This window comes from Botryllus schlosseri, chromosome 13 (genome assembly GCF_051294905.1).
Source record: "Botryllus schlosseri isolate E-star chromosome 13, Bs_hap1, whole genome shotgun sequence".
NCBI classification, from domain to species: Eukaryota; Metazoa; Chordata; class Ascidiacea; order Stolidobranchia; family Styelidae; genus Botryllus; species Botryllus schlosseri.
Genome location: NC_137248.1, coordinates 20,527,622 through 20,544,651, shown reverse-complemented (window position 1 = coordinate 20,544,651; position 17,030 = coordinate 20,527,622). Strand labels below are relative to the sequence as shown.

Below are 17,030 nucleotides of genomic sequence, written 5' to 3'. Positions count from 1 at the left end.
GAGGTATTTGAAAGTCAAAATGGCGATTTGCGGGTAATATGTATGTGGCATTAATTTTGTAAGTTTGAGCGTAAATCAAAACATGATTTTATGCCAACATTTGAGTTGATATTATCTATTTTATTCTTGAAGGTCGCGAAGAAACATTCTTCATTGGCTTGCTGTAGCTTAGATTATAGTACACAGCAAAACAAGTTATTAAATTTGAGTTTTTGAGCGTATGTCTCATAGCTACCATGGTCGTGTGCCTTTGGACCCACCGGGTGGGGACCGATGACACGTTCGAGCAACAAATTTTAAACGTTTATAAATATATTTTGAAAAGGCGGATATTCATGGAAATGTCCTCGATAGGTAGAGCTTGTATCGAAGTGTCAAGATAGCAAAAGATCTACTATTCTCGGCTGAAGATTTGAGGGCCAGAGATCATTTTGCAATTTTTGATCCATCGGCACCACATCTCCCCTACCTGAGTGATTCGATTATGAATAACGTAAAATACTTCGAGTCGAGTCGAGTAATCGACTATCACTCATTATGACGTCATAACTGAATGTAATACGTCAAAGTTCAAATATGTAACTTTTACGTCACCACGAAGAATATAATGCCTTTTATCCATCTCATAGATCAGGGGCGGGCAACTTCTCCAGTCGGCGGGCCGTATATGGGGAAATGAAGTACTTCGCGGGCCGGATTCCCGAATCAATACATTAAACGCGTATTTATCCAGATATACAAGGATTAATCGTGGTTAATATTGCAAATTCACAAGTAATCGCAATCGCAAACGTTTGCATTGGTGCAAGAATCGCCTTACCCCTGGTCCTCTACTATACACTCCTCTCCTACTACACTCGACGCACGAACTGTATTTATAATTTGCAATGCTTCCACTAGTGCGAAATCAAAAGGTTAAGAAGTTATAATCACATAGCACATTCAGCATTGGGACTACGTACAGCTCAATGTCTTTCAATCTCTTGTAAATTTCAGGGCATTGCGCCCTGCGATGCACCCGAAAGTATTGCCTCTGTATTTCATGCATCAGCGGTATTGCAATCCGCTTTCTCATCTGCTTTGCGAGCGAAATTCCTGTCGGCGTCATTTCATGGGAACTAACAGAAACACGTTGCTTACTCAGGGTGATTGTACCGGTTATTATCAAGCGCTCAGTCGTGAGACCGCGAACGGATATAACTTACCGATGATAAAATGATCTGAGCTCAATTTTAATAAGAAGGCAGTGACCACACTCGAGTGTAGTCAACAGTAGTGAAAGCAAGCAAACTATTGTCTAACCATGTCGCTTATGCTCCAACATCTAACCCTTCGCTTCATACTGGGTGCATCATAAATAACATTCTGCGGCAAAATAGTATTGTGCTACGAAAATTGGAAAGCAATGATCATGTCTTCAGTTTATTAACAGATGTGCACCTACATGAAAATTGAAATATTAAATCGAACAATCCAAGATATCTATTCACAGCGAAACCTCATAACCAGCCATAACAAAAGCAATCGTACCTCTACCGTAGACCACAGCACACGACTATAATATGAGGAAAAGGCAGAGACGCCGAAAAATGGCTCGCGACTGAACTGCATTTCTGCGATGATACTTAATCAACGTAATATATCACCTATACTTAGACTTTGGTGGGGCATAGTTCGTGTATCAATAGGCCTGTCTCTAGCCGTGTGTCATTTTGAGGTTCCTATTATCTTGCGCAAAAGATACTCCATTGTTAAATGATTTTGTAACTACAGCGTAAAAGGTGTCACAACGGTTCTGATTGCGTCATCTCGACGTTGGCATTTAGCAAGTAGCTGAGGTAAGGATTTGGGAGACTTGACTACAAAACTATCGCGAGGATACTTTGTGATTTACTTAAAAATACACTCAGGAATCCGAAACATATGGGGGACTTCACGCGTTCACGTGAACTTTTACCTTGTGCTTCATGTTAGTTATATCGTGGTATGAAACTCACATATTCTAGAAAGTCGAAACTAGGAAGATTAAAACAAAACAATTAGGATACTTCAATAATAGCAAATGTCCCGAGTCAGTGCGATTTTTAATAGCTCAAGTTGTAGTTGCAGCGATATGCTGGGCATTTACTGAATTAGAAACAGACCCGTTGTTGATATATGAATTGTGGTCGTAGTCGGTGAACGTTCTTTATTTACGGAAGTCTAAATCGATATTCTATTCCAGGATAGAACAGAAACTATTTTTCCTAAAGGTAAATTCTCAGTTTAGCAATTAGAGACATCAGTCACTAATCAACGGCATGTCGCTTGACGCTATACGAGTGTTGACATACTGGAATGTTCCCGTAGCTGAGACGACAAGGAAATACGTTAAGTTGGACAAAAAACGCGCGGAATTGAAATGCGATGCCAGCCGCGCAACATGGTATGTAGCTACGGCATAACAATTGTAAACGACTGCAAGATGCTATCGGAAGAGTTTCTGCGATTCGGCTTTTTCGGGATCGTTGTCATGATCGAAATACATGCTTGCGACATCCAAGCCAGTGAAGTTTGGACTCTCGCTGCCTGTATGGAAAACAATAACTTCAGTCATCAAAATACTGGAATCTGTTATCATGGACGAACTCCAGGAAAGCTTCTTGCATAGATTGCGAGTCATCATGAACAGTTAACAGTGATGGTAAGCGCCACTATACGAAAAAAGGCAGAATAAATGACTATCGCTAGGTCGCGCAGTTGGTCTACTAGAATAAGCTAAAAATAACTATTGACAAAGCAGTCGTACAGCAGTTGTACCGTCGTACAAATGTTATATATTATAATTATACTTAAAAAAACGGTACAACGCCATAGCAAAATCAATAAGCAAATTGTATTTGTTGTTCTGATAGTCAAATCAACGATATCGGATTTGGTGTTGTTAATAAAACAAATAAATAGTAGCCCGATAAGGTCCGGCTTCAACATTGAAAAGGTCCGCATTCAGAAAATGGCATGCCAGTTGAGTACGTCTCATATCAATTCGTCCATTACTTAGTGGCCATTAGGGGTCATACTTTTGTACTCCAGGTCCTTTCGGTCTTGTACTTGGTCACATGCCTTATGTTGTCCTTAGTGGAATATCTTTTGCGAGATTGGACCATTTGGCAGATTTTGATTATGTTACTGAAACTACATTATATTTGGAACGACACAGTTATACGGTGATGTTTGATTGTTTGTTTGTGGTATGCATGATGTTTTTCGGCTGCGATATTCTTTTACACCGGCCCGATATTCTATATTTTTAAACCGTATCTGCCGACTTGTAGCACGGTCCACTTCTAAGCTTTTCTAAGACACCGCTTACGCAGCTGGCGAGTAGGACCCTATTATAAAACTCCTGCACTTGGGAGAGGATCCTGTGTGACGGCGATGTTACTTCATTTTAGTACGTCGCATTGTATCCAATTATGCCTAACCGAAATGTAATGTTTGGAACTAGTAAAATTCGTGTTCACGATACCCAAAACCGTTCCCAGGTTCACAAAACACCGCCGTCGGTTTTATGGTAGACCAGCGTGTTTTGTATAACACGGTAACGATGCAGATGGCACTGCGCCTACCTGCTTTTTCGCTGAGTCTTATCTCTTCGGAATCAGTTGTAGTGCTCTCATCGTCGTCCAAAACTCGGGTAGAGTCGTCGTATTCACTAGTCGTGATTTCAGTCAATCTCTGAACACAAGATATCCATTGACAACATAAGGCTTACGTCAATGATGAGTATGATTTGCGATGTTTTCACAAATACTGAGAAACATAGGTGCACAGAGATGGCCGAAGTAGTCAGCGTTGCTACTTATATCGAAGAGAAATAACGCCATGAATTGCTACTTGGTTCCAAGTAGATGTGGGAATTTACAGTAATGCTTGAATGCTAGTTCAAGTGGTTGTAGAAAGTTGACGAATGGTCGCATCGATATCGATATCGATATCGTAGGCCCCGGTCGCATACCTCTAGCAGTTGATCGACGATGGCTACTTTCGCATTGCAAAGTGCATATGCGCGACTAATACAAAATCGATAATCTCACTACGAAATGGTACAATCTTCGAGACTACATTATTTTACGATGATACGGGGGCTATTTCACGGATTTCTTGTGGGGATTTCACTTATAAAAGTGTTGTAAACTTATCCCATAACTAGTCTATACTTTTCAAAGCTTAAAGAGTAAGATGGAATCGGGTTTTCAAGTACAAGAGCAGGTTTCAAACCATAACCCAGTAGTTCTCAACCTTTTTGACGTCGCGGCACTCTATTATCAGAGAGAAAAATAGTTCGCGACACCCTAGGACTTCGAGACCATGAGTGACGAGTTGCGTATTGGTAAGTTGCACAACTGCAACACGAATAGGTTGCGGGTTCGCGTCCGACCGAGGTTTGACTCTGGAATCCCTTGCTAAGTGTTGGCGGATTATCTATAGGCTCCTCCTCGTAATACGATCTTAAATGACCATGTCAAAATACCATAAACACTGAAAAAGAAGGAGTACCATGAGTGCAGAATTTGGCATGAAGACGACTAAACAAAAATATACAATTGTCACTAACTAAATTTATGTCACTGCTCAGCCCGTCGTCCGACGGGGGCGACTAAAAAATGGTCACCACCTTCGGCCAAATCACGACGTCACGGTCGAATTGCCCGAATGATTACCTTTTGTTTAGTATTCACCCTCCCCAATTCTATTATACGTGGGCGATATGGGGCTTCACAGCCATTGCCCAGATAAAGACCCGACCAAGTACGAATTCAAGAAGGGGAATGAAAATATCCAAAAATAAAGATAAACACCGAACACTGCTACATGAGGCATTATGCTGATGGAGGTGTCAGATTGAGTGACCGTACTTGGTCGTTTCGACATTTTCCTATATCTGTTCATTATATCGCATGGTACATTGAGTGTCGGGTGTATTTAATTTGTCAATGTCGCCCAAGTCGCCAATGTCGACCTATATCTATTTTGTCAATGTCTCCAATGCCGCCAATACTGACTGTTGGCGACATTGGCAAACTAAATACACCCGTGTGTGTCCTGAGTGGGCAAAATAAAAACAATGCCAATGCCACAGGGATAAGTTGGATTCCTTAATTTTTGTTATACGTCGAACTCATTTACCACATTTGCTCGCGGCACACCTGAGCAGTCCAATAGGCAAACTAGTGTGCCGCGGCACACGGGCTGAGAACCATTGCCATAACCTCTTGAGGGAGCAGTGCAATTAGATATGCCGTTTTACTTTATGCGTCACCTAGCACTTCCGTGTCTTATTTCACCAAAGATCTTTCTGATCTGGAGAAGTATTGTAAACGACCACGACTTACCTCTCTCCAGTTACCTTTCGCGATGGCGAAGCGATATATAGCGTAAAGAGGGATCCACATCATGGAAGACATTGCCAGCATCCATGCAATAGCCACTGACCAGTCGGGGTAATAGTAAGTCTTGTTATAAGTCAACGCTTTGTGATAAATGATAGACGTCACGAAAAGAACCTGTCAATAGAAATTGGTATCCATGACCACTGACCAGTGACCACTGATTAGCGTGTAACAACACAACGAGGATATGATACTCATTACGAACTGATTAATCAAATTTAACACTATATTCGCAACTCGGTCAACGGACTTAGCTCGCTCATCAGATTCCCGAGCGCACAGTTCCCCCAATCCAATCCAATAGGCTTTACCTCAAGAAAAGTTAACATCGCATACTTACAGAGGTAGCTATAGGCGTCAGTACACTCCACGAATACTTGATATATGGAAACGGTCGGTATCCCACCATTTCGCAAACCCTATTCCAAAACTTATTTATTCCAAATATCCAAGACACGGCCACGCATTGGAAGAAGCTTATAAACAGCATGCACCAACCGGAACTCGCGTAACGATCAAAAATATTCAGCACGTATACGCCGCCCTGTAAAATAATAAAGCAATCGTACGTGTGCGGTGTTATAGATTTGTTTCATCCGTACTGAGTATAGATTTAGCATGCGATAGCAAGCATTCATACCCGAAAAGTTACAGTTAACCGACTACAATTATCTCACTGAAGGTAATGTATAAGATGCATTCGAATCGTATCGTTGGTACCTGCTCCATTTCAGCAATGGTTCAAATAAATTGTCATCGGATCGTCAGCCCATGTGTAAACCTAACATGCAGAGAGTAACTGCACCAATCACTCACTTATCATTGCTGTTCATTTGTTCCCTAACGCAGTGCAGAATTATAACAGCTATATTACTTTGAATGAATGTGCTAATCGCCGTAACAACCCAGAAGCAAGGAATTTATATTTATGATCGAAATTTGCGATATGTGTCATATTTCTTGAATATATGACGTTACTTCATTCCAAAAAAAGTTTATTTCATTCAAAAACTTCAGACTCTATCGCTCTGCTAATGCATGTATCACAGACAGTTTTCACGCGAGTTATATTACTTTGAATGAATGTGCTAATCTTCGTAACAACCCAGAAGCGACGAATTGATATTTATGATCGAAATTTGCGATATGAGTCACATTTCTTGAATATATGACAGTACTTAATTCCAAAAAAGTATAATTCAAAAACTTTAGACCAGTGGTTCTCAACCTTTTTTTAGACACGCCCCCCTTTTTGATAGTGAAAAATTTCGCGCCCCCCTTATCGTCATATCACAAAATCCAACTGGGATGCTAGCAACCCCAACAGATTGTTTGGTGGTATGGACGGTTATGAATGTTGACGAGAGAATAAAAATATGTGAAATTGGGTCTTTATAGAGAGAAACACGCGTGCATTGTAGGTAAATCGCACCGAGCGCGAAATTTTTTTTCAGGTGACCACTTCTTCGCGCCCCCCCAAGGGGGGCGCGCCCCCCAGGTTGAGAACCCCTGCTTTAGACTCTATCGCTCTGCTAATGCATGCATCACAGACAGTTTTCACGCGAGTCACCTATTTAGTAAATGTTTTTCGACATTTGGCATACCAACAATTTGATTAAAATTTAATGAAAACGTGCTATCTCTATTGATTAATTTCATACTGAGTTTGATGCCTCCCACTCACGATGAGATGACGTAAATTATGTTTCTAACTAGAGAACTTTCGAGTCAATGTCACCATCAACTTGAATGCATGAGCTGCATTTGGGCTTTTCACAAAAATCCAAAAATTCATATCTCTTCGTGCGATTTTATGAACAGCGATCCTTAAAATGAAGAGTCAACTCCTGACCAACAGCGGGTATTTATTCCCAGTGGACTACAAGAGAGTCGATGAAGAGGTGGTTAGATATATATAGAACACAGTTCTGCGAACTGATTTATCACTTCATCAATACATGGGCACCAGTTACTTTAAAAGGTATAACCGTCTTGACGTCAGTGACAGAACCAGGGAACGTCCTAACCCAAACGCTTGCCGTGCGTGTTCCCGACAGTTTGTGAATAGGTCTGGGCTAAATCGAATACCTGAGGGCTTCGATTCTGGATCCATTATCAGGCTTCGATTGGAGTCGGCATTCGAGTATGACGTCATGACACTATGCTTGTTGTGGAAAGTGAATGCATGTGTCTTTTTTTCAAGGAAACGTGCGCTAACGTGCGTAGTTTTGTACTGCACTTTTGTATGCTGCAATACTACCAATCAAGTTTTCGAGGCTTCCACAATGGAGAATATTATGAAAATTATAATTTCCGTTGATAAGTTAACTCCGAGTGGCACCAGTTTCGCTATTATGAAAAATCATCTCTCACTACTAGTTGTATGATGTAGATGTATAATGATTAAAACCTTAGTATACATACATACGTCCATGACAACACACCTGAGTAACCATGCTGATTCCGCACAGAAATTGGGTTAGACACAATGCGGCCAGCGCTATCTCTTTTCTCCAGGGTTTTCGGAAAAACTTGGGTCTCAAGTCGACAAATGCCGACATCAACGTCTCCTGCCCGACGAACTGAAAGCAAAAACAGTGGCATTAATCTCCCTCATCGAATAGGTATCGATTTCAGGGGAACCTCATACACCATAATGATGCCATCGATTTGATTAACATTATCAAGATCGCTTTTACAATTTCATGCTCACCTCGCTGTCTAATCCCAAGAGAAAAAGCATGAAGAAAAATAGGCAGCCCCAAAACTGCGGCATTGGTAGCAGCGTCAACGCTTTCGGGTACGCGATAAAGGCGAGACCTGGTCCAGATTCGGCTACGTCTTCAATATGGACGCCCTGCGCGAACAAGCACTGATTCATATGTAGAGGAGATTTCAGATGTCTCTGTTTTAGTCGATATATTTATAAAATTTCTGCTTTCAAAAAGCCTATATGCCGGATTGAAAGTCGATTTGTTATCACATGGAATCGACCGCATTAACTTTTGCGTTCTGTGGGAAGTTCAATTAAATTCGTAATACCATGAGAATGAATGTTCCCGAAGCTGCCAGTTTCCTCTACATTCTACGAACAAATTAAGAGCCGGGATGGTGCGGGGGTATCAGATAGTGTATGAAAGTTAAAGAAAACGATTTTTAATTGTTGTGCATGATTTGCCACCGAGTTTCATTGTCAAATGAAAATTTATCTCGCACCCATACAAAAGCGCATTCAAATTACGTCATCAGACCTACATAACTTGCTAATCCACCGATACTTCGTTGTGAGATTCACTTCAGCGGCAAATGATGTTTAGATATCATGTTCATGGGGGGTCTAAACATGACGAGATCGACTTTCAAAATTCACTACAACCCGAGATCGGACATTGCTCGGTTTTTAAACATTAGCAATTTACCTCTAGTACGGGCGTACGGTGCGAATCATATTGGCTGGCTATAAAAGATAACTCTACCTAATTACGGAGATGAGTATCGTAGTATATAAGTGCATTGTACTGCTGCAACACCAATGGGTTGTAGGACATTTGTTCAAGTACAGTCGTGGTCGACTTCAAAATCCCTTCCCAAGTCTTGAAGATTTATCTAGTCTAAAGTATACGATCCGCATAAGCCGTGTCTTCTAAAGTCTAGAGCGAAAATAGGTATTGCTACAAGTCGGCCGTTCAGGAATTAAAAGGAAAAAGAATATCGGCCTATTGAGTAATGACCATGACCATAGAAGTCGTGCATACAATGAGCTATTCCAGCAATTATTTTCCAGATGTACATTGCTCCGAAGGATCAAAGTTCCTTGCGGGTTCACGTAAGCGGAATGCGAAATATTATCGGATGACGCATGTCCGCTTTGTCCGGTATTCCTGTGTTTGTCTGTTAGCGTTTTTGGCTCGCTCAAAAGTCGGTATAACGCGCGCGTTAGATAGGGTTACGCCGATAAAAGCAAGTGACCTGGCAACGAGACACGTTGTACACACGATTGTTTCGACACTTCCGCGATAGAATTTCATGAGCCACAATTGTCGTGTAAATTCTACCAGAAACAAGAGTAATATGTAACATTTTTCTGAGTTAATGAATTGTGCTGCCGGTACTAATTTTCAATTGAGTCTGAGTTAAGACAATGCCAATTTAAATTGATTCATTCGCAATAACGTCTTCTGAAATCGATAATACAATAGTTAGTGTTGAGAGAGAGACACACACACAGAGATACACAGTGATATCGTCTATTGAAAATAAGACATGTCAAAGGGGTTATTGTTAGGACAGATTCCGTTCAACGTTTTCTCCCGATCATTCGACCAATCCACTTCAATAATCAGAATGGTATTGACATTGTCTACGAATGTGTTGTTATTGGATGCCTTGTTGTTTTCTTACGTCTAAATGTGGGGCTTTGAAGATAAAAATCCAAACAAGGATACCACGGACATAATATTACAAAATGTGCCTCTCTTCTTGACGTATAGGGCAAGACGCATACCTGTTCCTTGGCCATGAATCCCAGCACCGCGAATATTGCAAATCCGGATATGAAGCTCACTCCGCTATTCAGCACGGATAAAATAATGCAGTCTCTGCATAGAAATGTAAGTGGGTTATGGAGAGCACTGTGAGTTCGAGGGATGGATATCTTACCTATAACTGTTGTACCGATACTTGTTGTAACTTCCCATTGTTGTCAGCATTCCTTTACAAAGAGCATAGGAATAGAATACTTGAGCGGCAGCGTCTAACCAAACCTAAACAAATCAAAGAGACAATTGTTAAGTAGAGGCTTATGATTTTCTACGGCGTGGATGTAGCGTATCAAACGATTGGATCGGTGCGTCTTATCATCAGGCATTAGGCAACACACTATTTGATAGTCAGTCCAGCAGTGATTTCAAAGCAACAATGACTGCTTTTAGCCAATCCCCCCTTTTCATTATAAGTCAACGAAAGTATTGATAGTACTGATATCAGAAAACTACCAAATTTGCAATTATGCCAACGAAATCAAAATTCCACATTAGATATACAGGATTCTTGACATATAACTGTAAATGTGTGGATATTGAAACCAGCCATATATAGTGACAATCCATGTGCGCTTTACGCTGCGGAGGTATTTAAAATCGCCTCTTCTTGAGTCGATTCAACACGCGCCGATTGAAATCACAAAGACTCCAATTATCTGAAGCTTGAATAGTGAAGGAACGTACTTGAACGTCTTTCAATCGCTCAAGGTCAGGCTTGAGGTAGTAGACAACTCCGTCCATCGCCCCGTCGAGTGTGACCCCGCGCACAAGTAGTACCAAGAGCATCAGAAGTGGGAATGTGGCAGTGAAATAAACCACCTATATTGAACACAAAAGTTCGCACAGTTAACCAAGTTTCTTTAGATATACGTCTTCTTGCAGTACTTCGTATGCGATGCATATTACATGAATAGACACTGCCGCGCATCCGTTCGAATTTCCACGAAACTTAGACCAAAATCCCACAAAGTATGCATTTACCCTTCTCTACATACCCTGTCCTGATGCTTGAAATATATACCGGCAAGTACGATAATCCGATTATTGCGTTTTATTAAATGTAGGCTACCTACGAAATCGTATGTTACCATTCTAATGGTTTATATAATGTGATGTAGAATGGAAAGTATTTAGTGTTCTTGAATCCGACTGCTAGTGAGGAATTGATGACAACATATGAATGCCGTCAATTTAAAAGACAAAATAAAAAAAATAAAAAATTTAGTTCTACAAAGCCATGTCCAAAGCGTTTAAACAAGAAAAATATATCAGGTAGAGTGCTGCATTGATCATGCTTATGTATAGGCTGTACAATCGGTTTCAAATTTGTATTTTGTCAACGGGGAAATAACACGCATAGACGAGAAGTTTTGTGAGACCACACACGATGGAAACAAAGGCTTGCCCACTAAGGGGGCCGTAATGTTCTGCATTTTAGAAAAACGCGCAACATACGCGTCGAATAATTATCCAACATTTACATGACTTCTGCAAGACTTCACAATGTAATAAGTTACACAAGCTACACTTGTCGTCAGGAGACTCGGGCGTACTTCTGTTCGCCATGACGCGGAAAAGTACTGTAAATTCCTTCAGCGCGATTGATTGCGCAATGCACCGTGGAACTCAACACCACATAATGCGCAGATTGCGCACAGATCCCATGGCGCTCGTCACGTGCGGTTTGTTTCCGTGGTCGCGCCGAAAGGGATATTGTTTTATTTTGTAACATTCGATCGTCACAGAAACTGCGCTATTATTAGATATGAAAATAGAAAGTACGATGAAAAAGGCCATGAGTTTCATAATATTTTCCCAAACCTAGTGAATAATTTGGGAAGGGCGCTTACTTTGCTGGTCCAGCCTATGCCCCTCCATATGCAAAAATACACCACGAGCCATGTAAGAAATAGACACAGTAATAGCTCCCATTGGATGTTCCCAGCGACTTCAATGCCTTTACTCCGTCCAAGCACACCTCGCCTGTAACATAATTAATTGAATTCCTAGAGTATCCGTTACTGTAGATATCAAATTTTGTTGTAGTAAATGATTCCCATTGTGATATCGGCGTGGTTCGTGCGTCTACAAGTTTCTCGGTTTACATCGCTCCCACGTGAGGCATAATATAATCTGTTACTCACTCCCAGTATTCGACGACTGACGAGATCCGACTTTCGTTAGCAGTTATTCCGGTTAAGTTGTTCTCGACAAACTCTTTCGCCCCGAAGACATAGCAGCTGTTGGAGTTCCAGAGATTCCCGCATGTTGACCACGGCAACTCGGACGCCATCGAGGCGAAAAAGTAACGAAGAGCCCAAGCGAGAATAACCGAATAGTAGACGTTCAGGTAATAGTTGATGATGTTCACGGCGATCCCAATTCCTGAAATTCAATAATTTGGTAGACATGATGGATGAGGAATAAGCCCGTTAGTGTCAATCATATATCACGCTATTGCCTAACGATGAAACTGAAGTATACAGCTTCGTTAAAAATGAATCTACATATATCTATATTTCTATATGTTGTCATTAAAATACTGGAGTTGTTGCATCTGGATACTAATGGAAATTTACCAAACTGATATCACAGATTGATATTTCAACTATAAGCTATTACGGGAAGTCACCACGTACGGATGCAGTCCATTTGAAAAAAATACAATACCAGCTTTATATCGCATTACTTCGCTTACATTATAAGATTCATACCGTATACAACCACCGTCATACTGATGATTTATTACGAGCCGCTCCTACAAATAAACGAACTGTTTCCTAGGTCATCTATGTATAGATAACGACATGGGACCTACTCGCAATTACCAAGCGGGGTCTGATATAATATAAATTAATCCGACGTCATTAGAAAGCGCTGGAAATCTAGTATGTTTGTAATCCATTTCGTGAGTGTTGTCGTAATTATGAATGCATTCGTTCGAATGACTGAAAAATCCGTCGGATATGCTCTTCTTCTAAAAGTATTGATGATAAACTGCGTTGTTTTGAGGGCGAATGGCAATTGACATCAAATATGCACTCTTGTTATCGATTGGATAGGTCGCACAATTACTTTCGAGTTAATTTGTGATTCGATCTATTCGTTCTTGCATCGCAGACATTTTAACCTCGCCTCAACTTGTCAAGGTCAAATGCGGTGTGCGGAATGTATCACTACACGGATTTGGCTTGTCGCTCTTATCGTGGCGTTACGGGACTGTCTGACAGACGATTCTTGTTAGGAGCGGGAATATCTTTCATTGATAAAGATATGACACACGAACCCTTGACAACTGGCACAATCTTCCACGCATTGATAGCTCCACACCGCGAGTATTGGCCGACTGACACCTCCAGGAAAAATACCGGTAGAGATCCGAGCACTACGAACAGGATGTAGGGTACTAGAAAAGCCCCTGTTAATGAAAGAAATAGAATTCAGCACAATGAGTCGGTGTGTCAAGTCAACCCGGTGGAACAATACCTCCTCCGTTTTTGAAACAAAGATAAGGAAATCTCCAGATATTTCCGAGGCCCACAAAGCCGCCCGCAATCGAAAAGGCGAAATCGACCTTTTTCGCCCACGTGTCTCTTTTGGTCTCTCCCTTCAGACCTTTCTCGGTTTCGCAAACCTTCGACATGGCTCCGAATGCTGGAAAATCCACATAAAAAGAAGGCTGCATTACAGTTTAGAAATGTTATGAAATTTGCTAAGAATTAGTTAACAAGTTCACCGCATTCGTTCCTTAACGTTCATTATACTATTCACATTACCTATGATAATAACTCTAGTACAATTACTTAGGCGATGCAAATGAACAGATGAAATGCATATACAACGACAGTGCTTTCGATAAAAACCGCCAAGAAGGTAAGTTAAATGCGTCATGGAAACGAAACAAATACGAAACTTCGACGAATGGTATCAGTCTCAGTCTCGCTACGGACATAACACAATTCATATTACAAAAAACTTCAATCCCATCAGCAAATGTATTAGAATGCGATTATGCGTTGATTCGAAAGAAATCTAGTATTGTTGTTACAAGCGAGAAAAACAGATCACTTATGACATTTCACTAGCTAACGAATTTTAAAAATCCATAAGATGTCGGTTTATCGTAAAAGCACTATCATTTTACAAAACAGTACTAAGCATGTATAATACACAGGCAAACGACAACGAATACAGCCACACCGCAGTGCGACAAAATATTTATAACGCGAAAACCCGCGAGTAGGGGTTTGCACATTATTTCTCGATGTTTCTGATTGGGGCCATATCCACAAGCGATGTGATCTTTCTTACGTATATGTGGTGGTGTACCGTTTCCTTGTCGAGTACACCAGCTCACCGAGTCATTACAGATGGTCCCGAAACATCATTTCTTGTTGCTGCCGACACTTCGTGTTACATTCATTGTACCACACCCCTGATATCATGCCTTTCCTTTCTGATCGCTTCGATGAGCAGTCAGTGGGTCTTTGCATGATATAGATATCGGACTGCGCGCTCGCATTACTGAGTTTGTAGTCTGCCATGAAAGAAAAGTACTGCCAGAAAGTTGTGTGCTAAGGGACGCGAGATTGTCGAATAAAGCGTGTCCTGTCAATTGAATTTCAAACGTTTACACCAAAGAAAACAAGGAATATACACAATACATTTTAGCTCCTATCCCTATAGTCCATCAGTATCCTTATTTCCACAGCATAAAATTGGGAATGATTGTTGAGCAGTTTGACTTAGGGTGCCATCACAGCTGAATCACACGCCTAAGTTAAATAATAGCAAGCTACATTTGAAGATGCTTGGAGAAACAAGGATGCTGAGGAATATCCGAGATAGGATTAAATTTTGCAGCGATCATTGAGCCCGGCCCTACCCACATGGTCTGGTGGAAGAACCGGCAGTACTTGTCCGGCAGTCTCTATATTCCCTACCTTAACACACAGATAATGTTTAACTAACTTACAAATTCTCCTTGTTGCTATTCCGTCACAGCACAAAATCAGGCTTTATTCTATCGGTAAGTACTCCGGCGAACCTTTAGGCCAAGAGAAACGTCTGTCGGTCAAAAATATAGTATTGCGGCTCTGGAAGTTGATTCCTGGCTGTATCACTAATCAGGCTACACCCACACCGCGGTGTCTGTAATGTGGCATACACGAACCACACTCTGCTGTCTCGACGGGTGGAATGTGCCTGTGTACGAGAGAATATCATCGCAATTATACGGCTTCATGTCGCCAAGGGATTTCTCGTAGTTACAAGACTCTCTCGCCGTCTCGCTTAAACCAATTACCAAAGGATACACAATCATATAAATTAAGTCTCCCACTGAAAATCTCATGCCCACGAAACAGCTGCATGATGTGCATATTCCTATTTCGATGCACGATATATACTTAGGTATTTATCACGAACACCCGGCCGGGGCGAGAGTGTTAATCTATAGAATAATTACGTCAATTGCGCAATCGCTAGTGACACTGACCCTTGTCTTAATGCGGGATGTGTGTGGCGACACGCCAATAATGGTATTAATGTGTATTCGGGAACCATGCCTGTACTTCCGTCAACTTTCATTTGAAGGGACTCTTGTGATACAGGACTTTAATATAGAAATACATAATATATTCATATTGCAATCAACCAGTACATTTTCGACTGACACTCGCCAGGATTAATCGTCAGAAACTAGTAGAAAAATTGAAAGAACATTGTATATAAGCGATCGTATGGAAATAACTTTGTCATATGTCGTACGTGTCACCAAATATGTGATATACTTGGTGATACGATTGTTGATTGACATGTTCCTTTCAGTTCTGTACTATAGTTGCTGACGAGTGTCAGCCGAAAATATTTGGGATTATTTCAATATGAATACATTATATATTATTTAATTATAAATTTCATATTCCATCGTATATCACCCGCCTTCACATTTCTGCGCTTGTAACTCATGCGAACGCAAGAAGGCGCCGTTATCATATCACAATCCGTTATCAATTGCCTCGGAATTATGCTAGATAAAAGTTTGTGGCTTTCGGGAGCGTTGACATTTTCGGCGAATGCGCTGCAAGAAAAGAGTTCGCGTGACTTGGTATGAAATGATACGAAATCACATGCAAATTTGGCATAGCTATTCCACATTCGCAGCTACATCCTATACTCAGTTGTGTAACAAATATATCTTAGTACGCAGTTCCTTTTTGCTATACCGTAAGTACGCAAAATAAATTTTATCGATGTTTATGAGAAGACTATACACAAAACCAGACCGAGCATACTGTCCTCTCTGGTAGCATTCAATTTGACGTAGATCTACTATACACACTACAAATGCATGGATATATAACCAGCATTCCAACTATATCGCATAGGGCCAGATAGGGGGTAATCGTGATTAGTAATCGCAATCGATTACGACGATCGCATCATTTTGAAGTAATCGAAATCGTGATCGATTACATTCGAAAAAATGCGAAGTAATCGTAAACTTTTATTACACATATCTAACCGATTTCTTTGTAAAATAATATTTAATTTTTACTTGTATAGGGGCTGTGACACAAACTGAACATTCGTGAACAAGTAATAGTGCAAGCATATATAAGGTTATTGATGCGGAATCGCCGGGTTTTCAAACGCCACTGCTAATTACTACATCTCAATTATTAGCTTTGCTCGTCGATACTGGCGAGGCACTGACCCCCTAGAGCAGGGGTTCTCAAAGGGTGGGCCACAGGAGAATTTGAGGTGGGCCACAAAGCTATTTAGAAAGTTTTAGAATCAATGTAAGTTTAGAGATATTTGTTATGTTAATCGCTAAAAATTTATTCATATTATCGAATTATACGTAGGCTACGTAAACGACTCTGATGAGACGCAGTGGCACGTATGGAGTCACCATGTACAAGTCCAAAACGGAAGGGAGAAACGGTCTCTTTTTCCACTGGCTATGGCAACCTACGGCTAACAGCATCTAAAATAATTTTGAGTAGGCTATATAATAACTGGAAGGCCCGCAAGAGCTGGGGCATATGTCGCT

The 17,030-nt window shown here is 40.9% G+C and overlaps 1 protein-coding gene across 3 annotated transcripts; it reads right to left on the bottom strand.

Moving 5' to 3' along the window:
* Positions 1–1,406: 1,406 nt before the first annotated feature.
* Positions 1,407–15,172, bottom strand: LOC145453538 (sodium- and chloride-dependent taurine transporter-like). 3 transcript variants are annotated; one of them, XM_080331504.1, is made up of 15 exons: positions 14,949–15,172; positions 14,285–14,510; positions 13,460–13,627; positions 13,260–13,391; positions 12,118–12,358; positions 11,824–11,956; positions 10,658–10,792; positions 10,092–10,195; positions 9,937–10,030; positions 8,146–8,289; positions 7,877–8,014; positions 5,773–5,976; positions 5,376–5,546; positions 3,609–3,717; positions 1,407–2,568 (listed from the first exon to the last, which is right to left on the bottom strand). In XM_080331504.1, the coding sequence occupies exons 3-15, from the start codon at positions 13,614–13,616 to the stop codon at positions 2,468–2,470; spliced, it is 1,863 nt and encodes a 620-aa protein (XP_080187630.1). In that variant the 5' UTR covers positions 13,617–13,627; positions 14,285–14,510; positions 14,949–15,172; the 3' UTR covers positions 1,407–2,467. The 3 variants fall into 3 exon arrangements, with proteins under 3 accessions (XP_080187630.1, XP_080187631.1, XP_080187629.1); XM_080331505.1 differs by having other exon boundaries at positions 14,331–14,510; XM_080331503.1 differs by lacking the exon at positions 14,285–14,510 and having other exon boundaries at positions 14,949–15,171.
* Between the last annotated feature and the right edge of the window lie 1,858 nt (positions 15,173–17,030).

What these genes read in the sequence shown, in the direction of transcription:
- LOC145453538 (XM_080331504.1), bottom strand. Translation starts at nt 13,616, where the DNA reads ATGTCGAAGGTTTGCGAAACCGAGAAAGGTCTGAAGGGAGAGACCAAA. An exon ending in TTGTTTCAAAAACGGAGGAG is followed by an intron (nt 13,392 to 13,459) that starts GTATTGTTCCAC and finishes TTTCATTAACAG; the next exon opens with GGGCTTTTCTAGTACCCTAC. An exon ending in GCATAGGCTGGACCAGCAAA is followed by an intron (nt 10,793 to 11,823) that starts GTAAGCGCCCTT and finishes TGTTCAATATAG; the next exon opens with GTGGTTTATTTCACTGCCAC.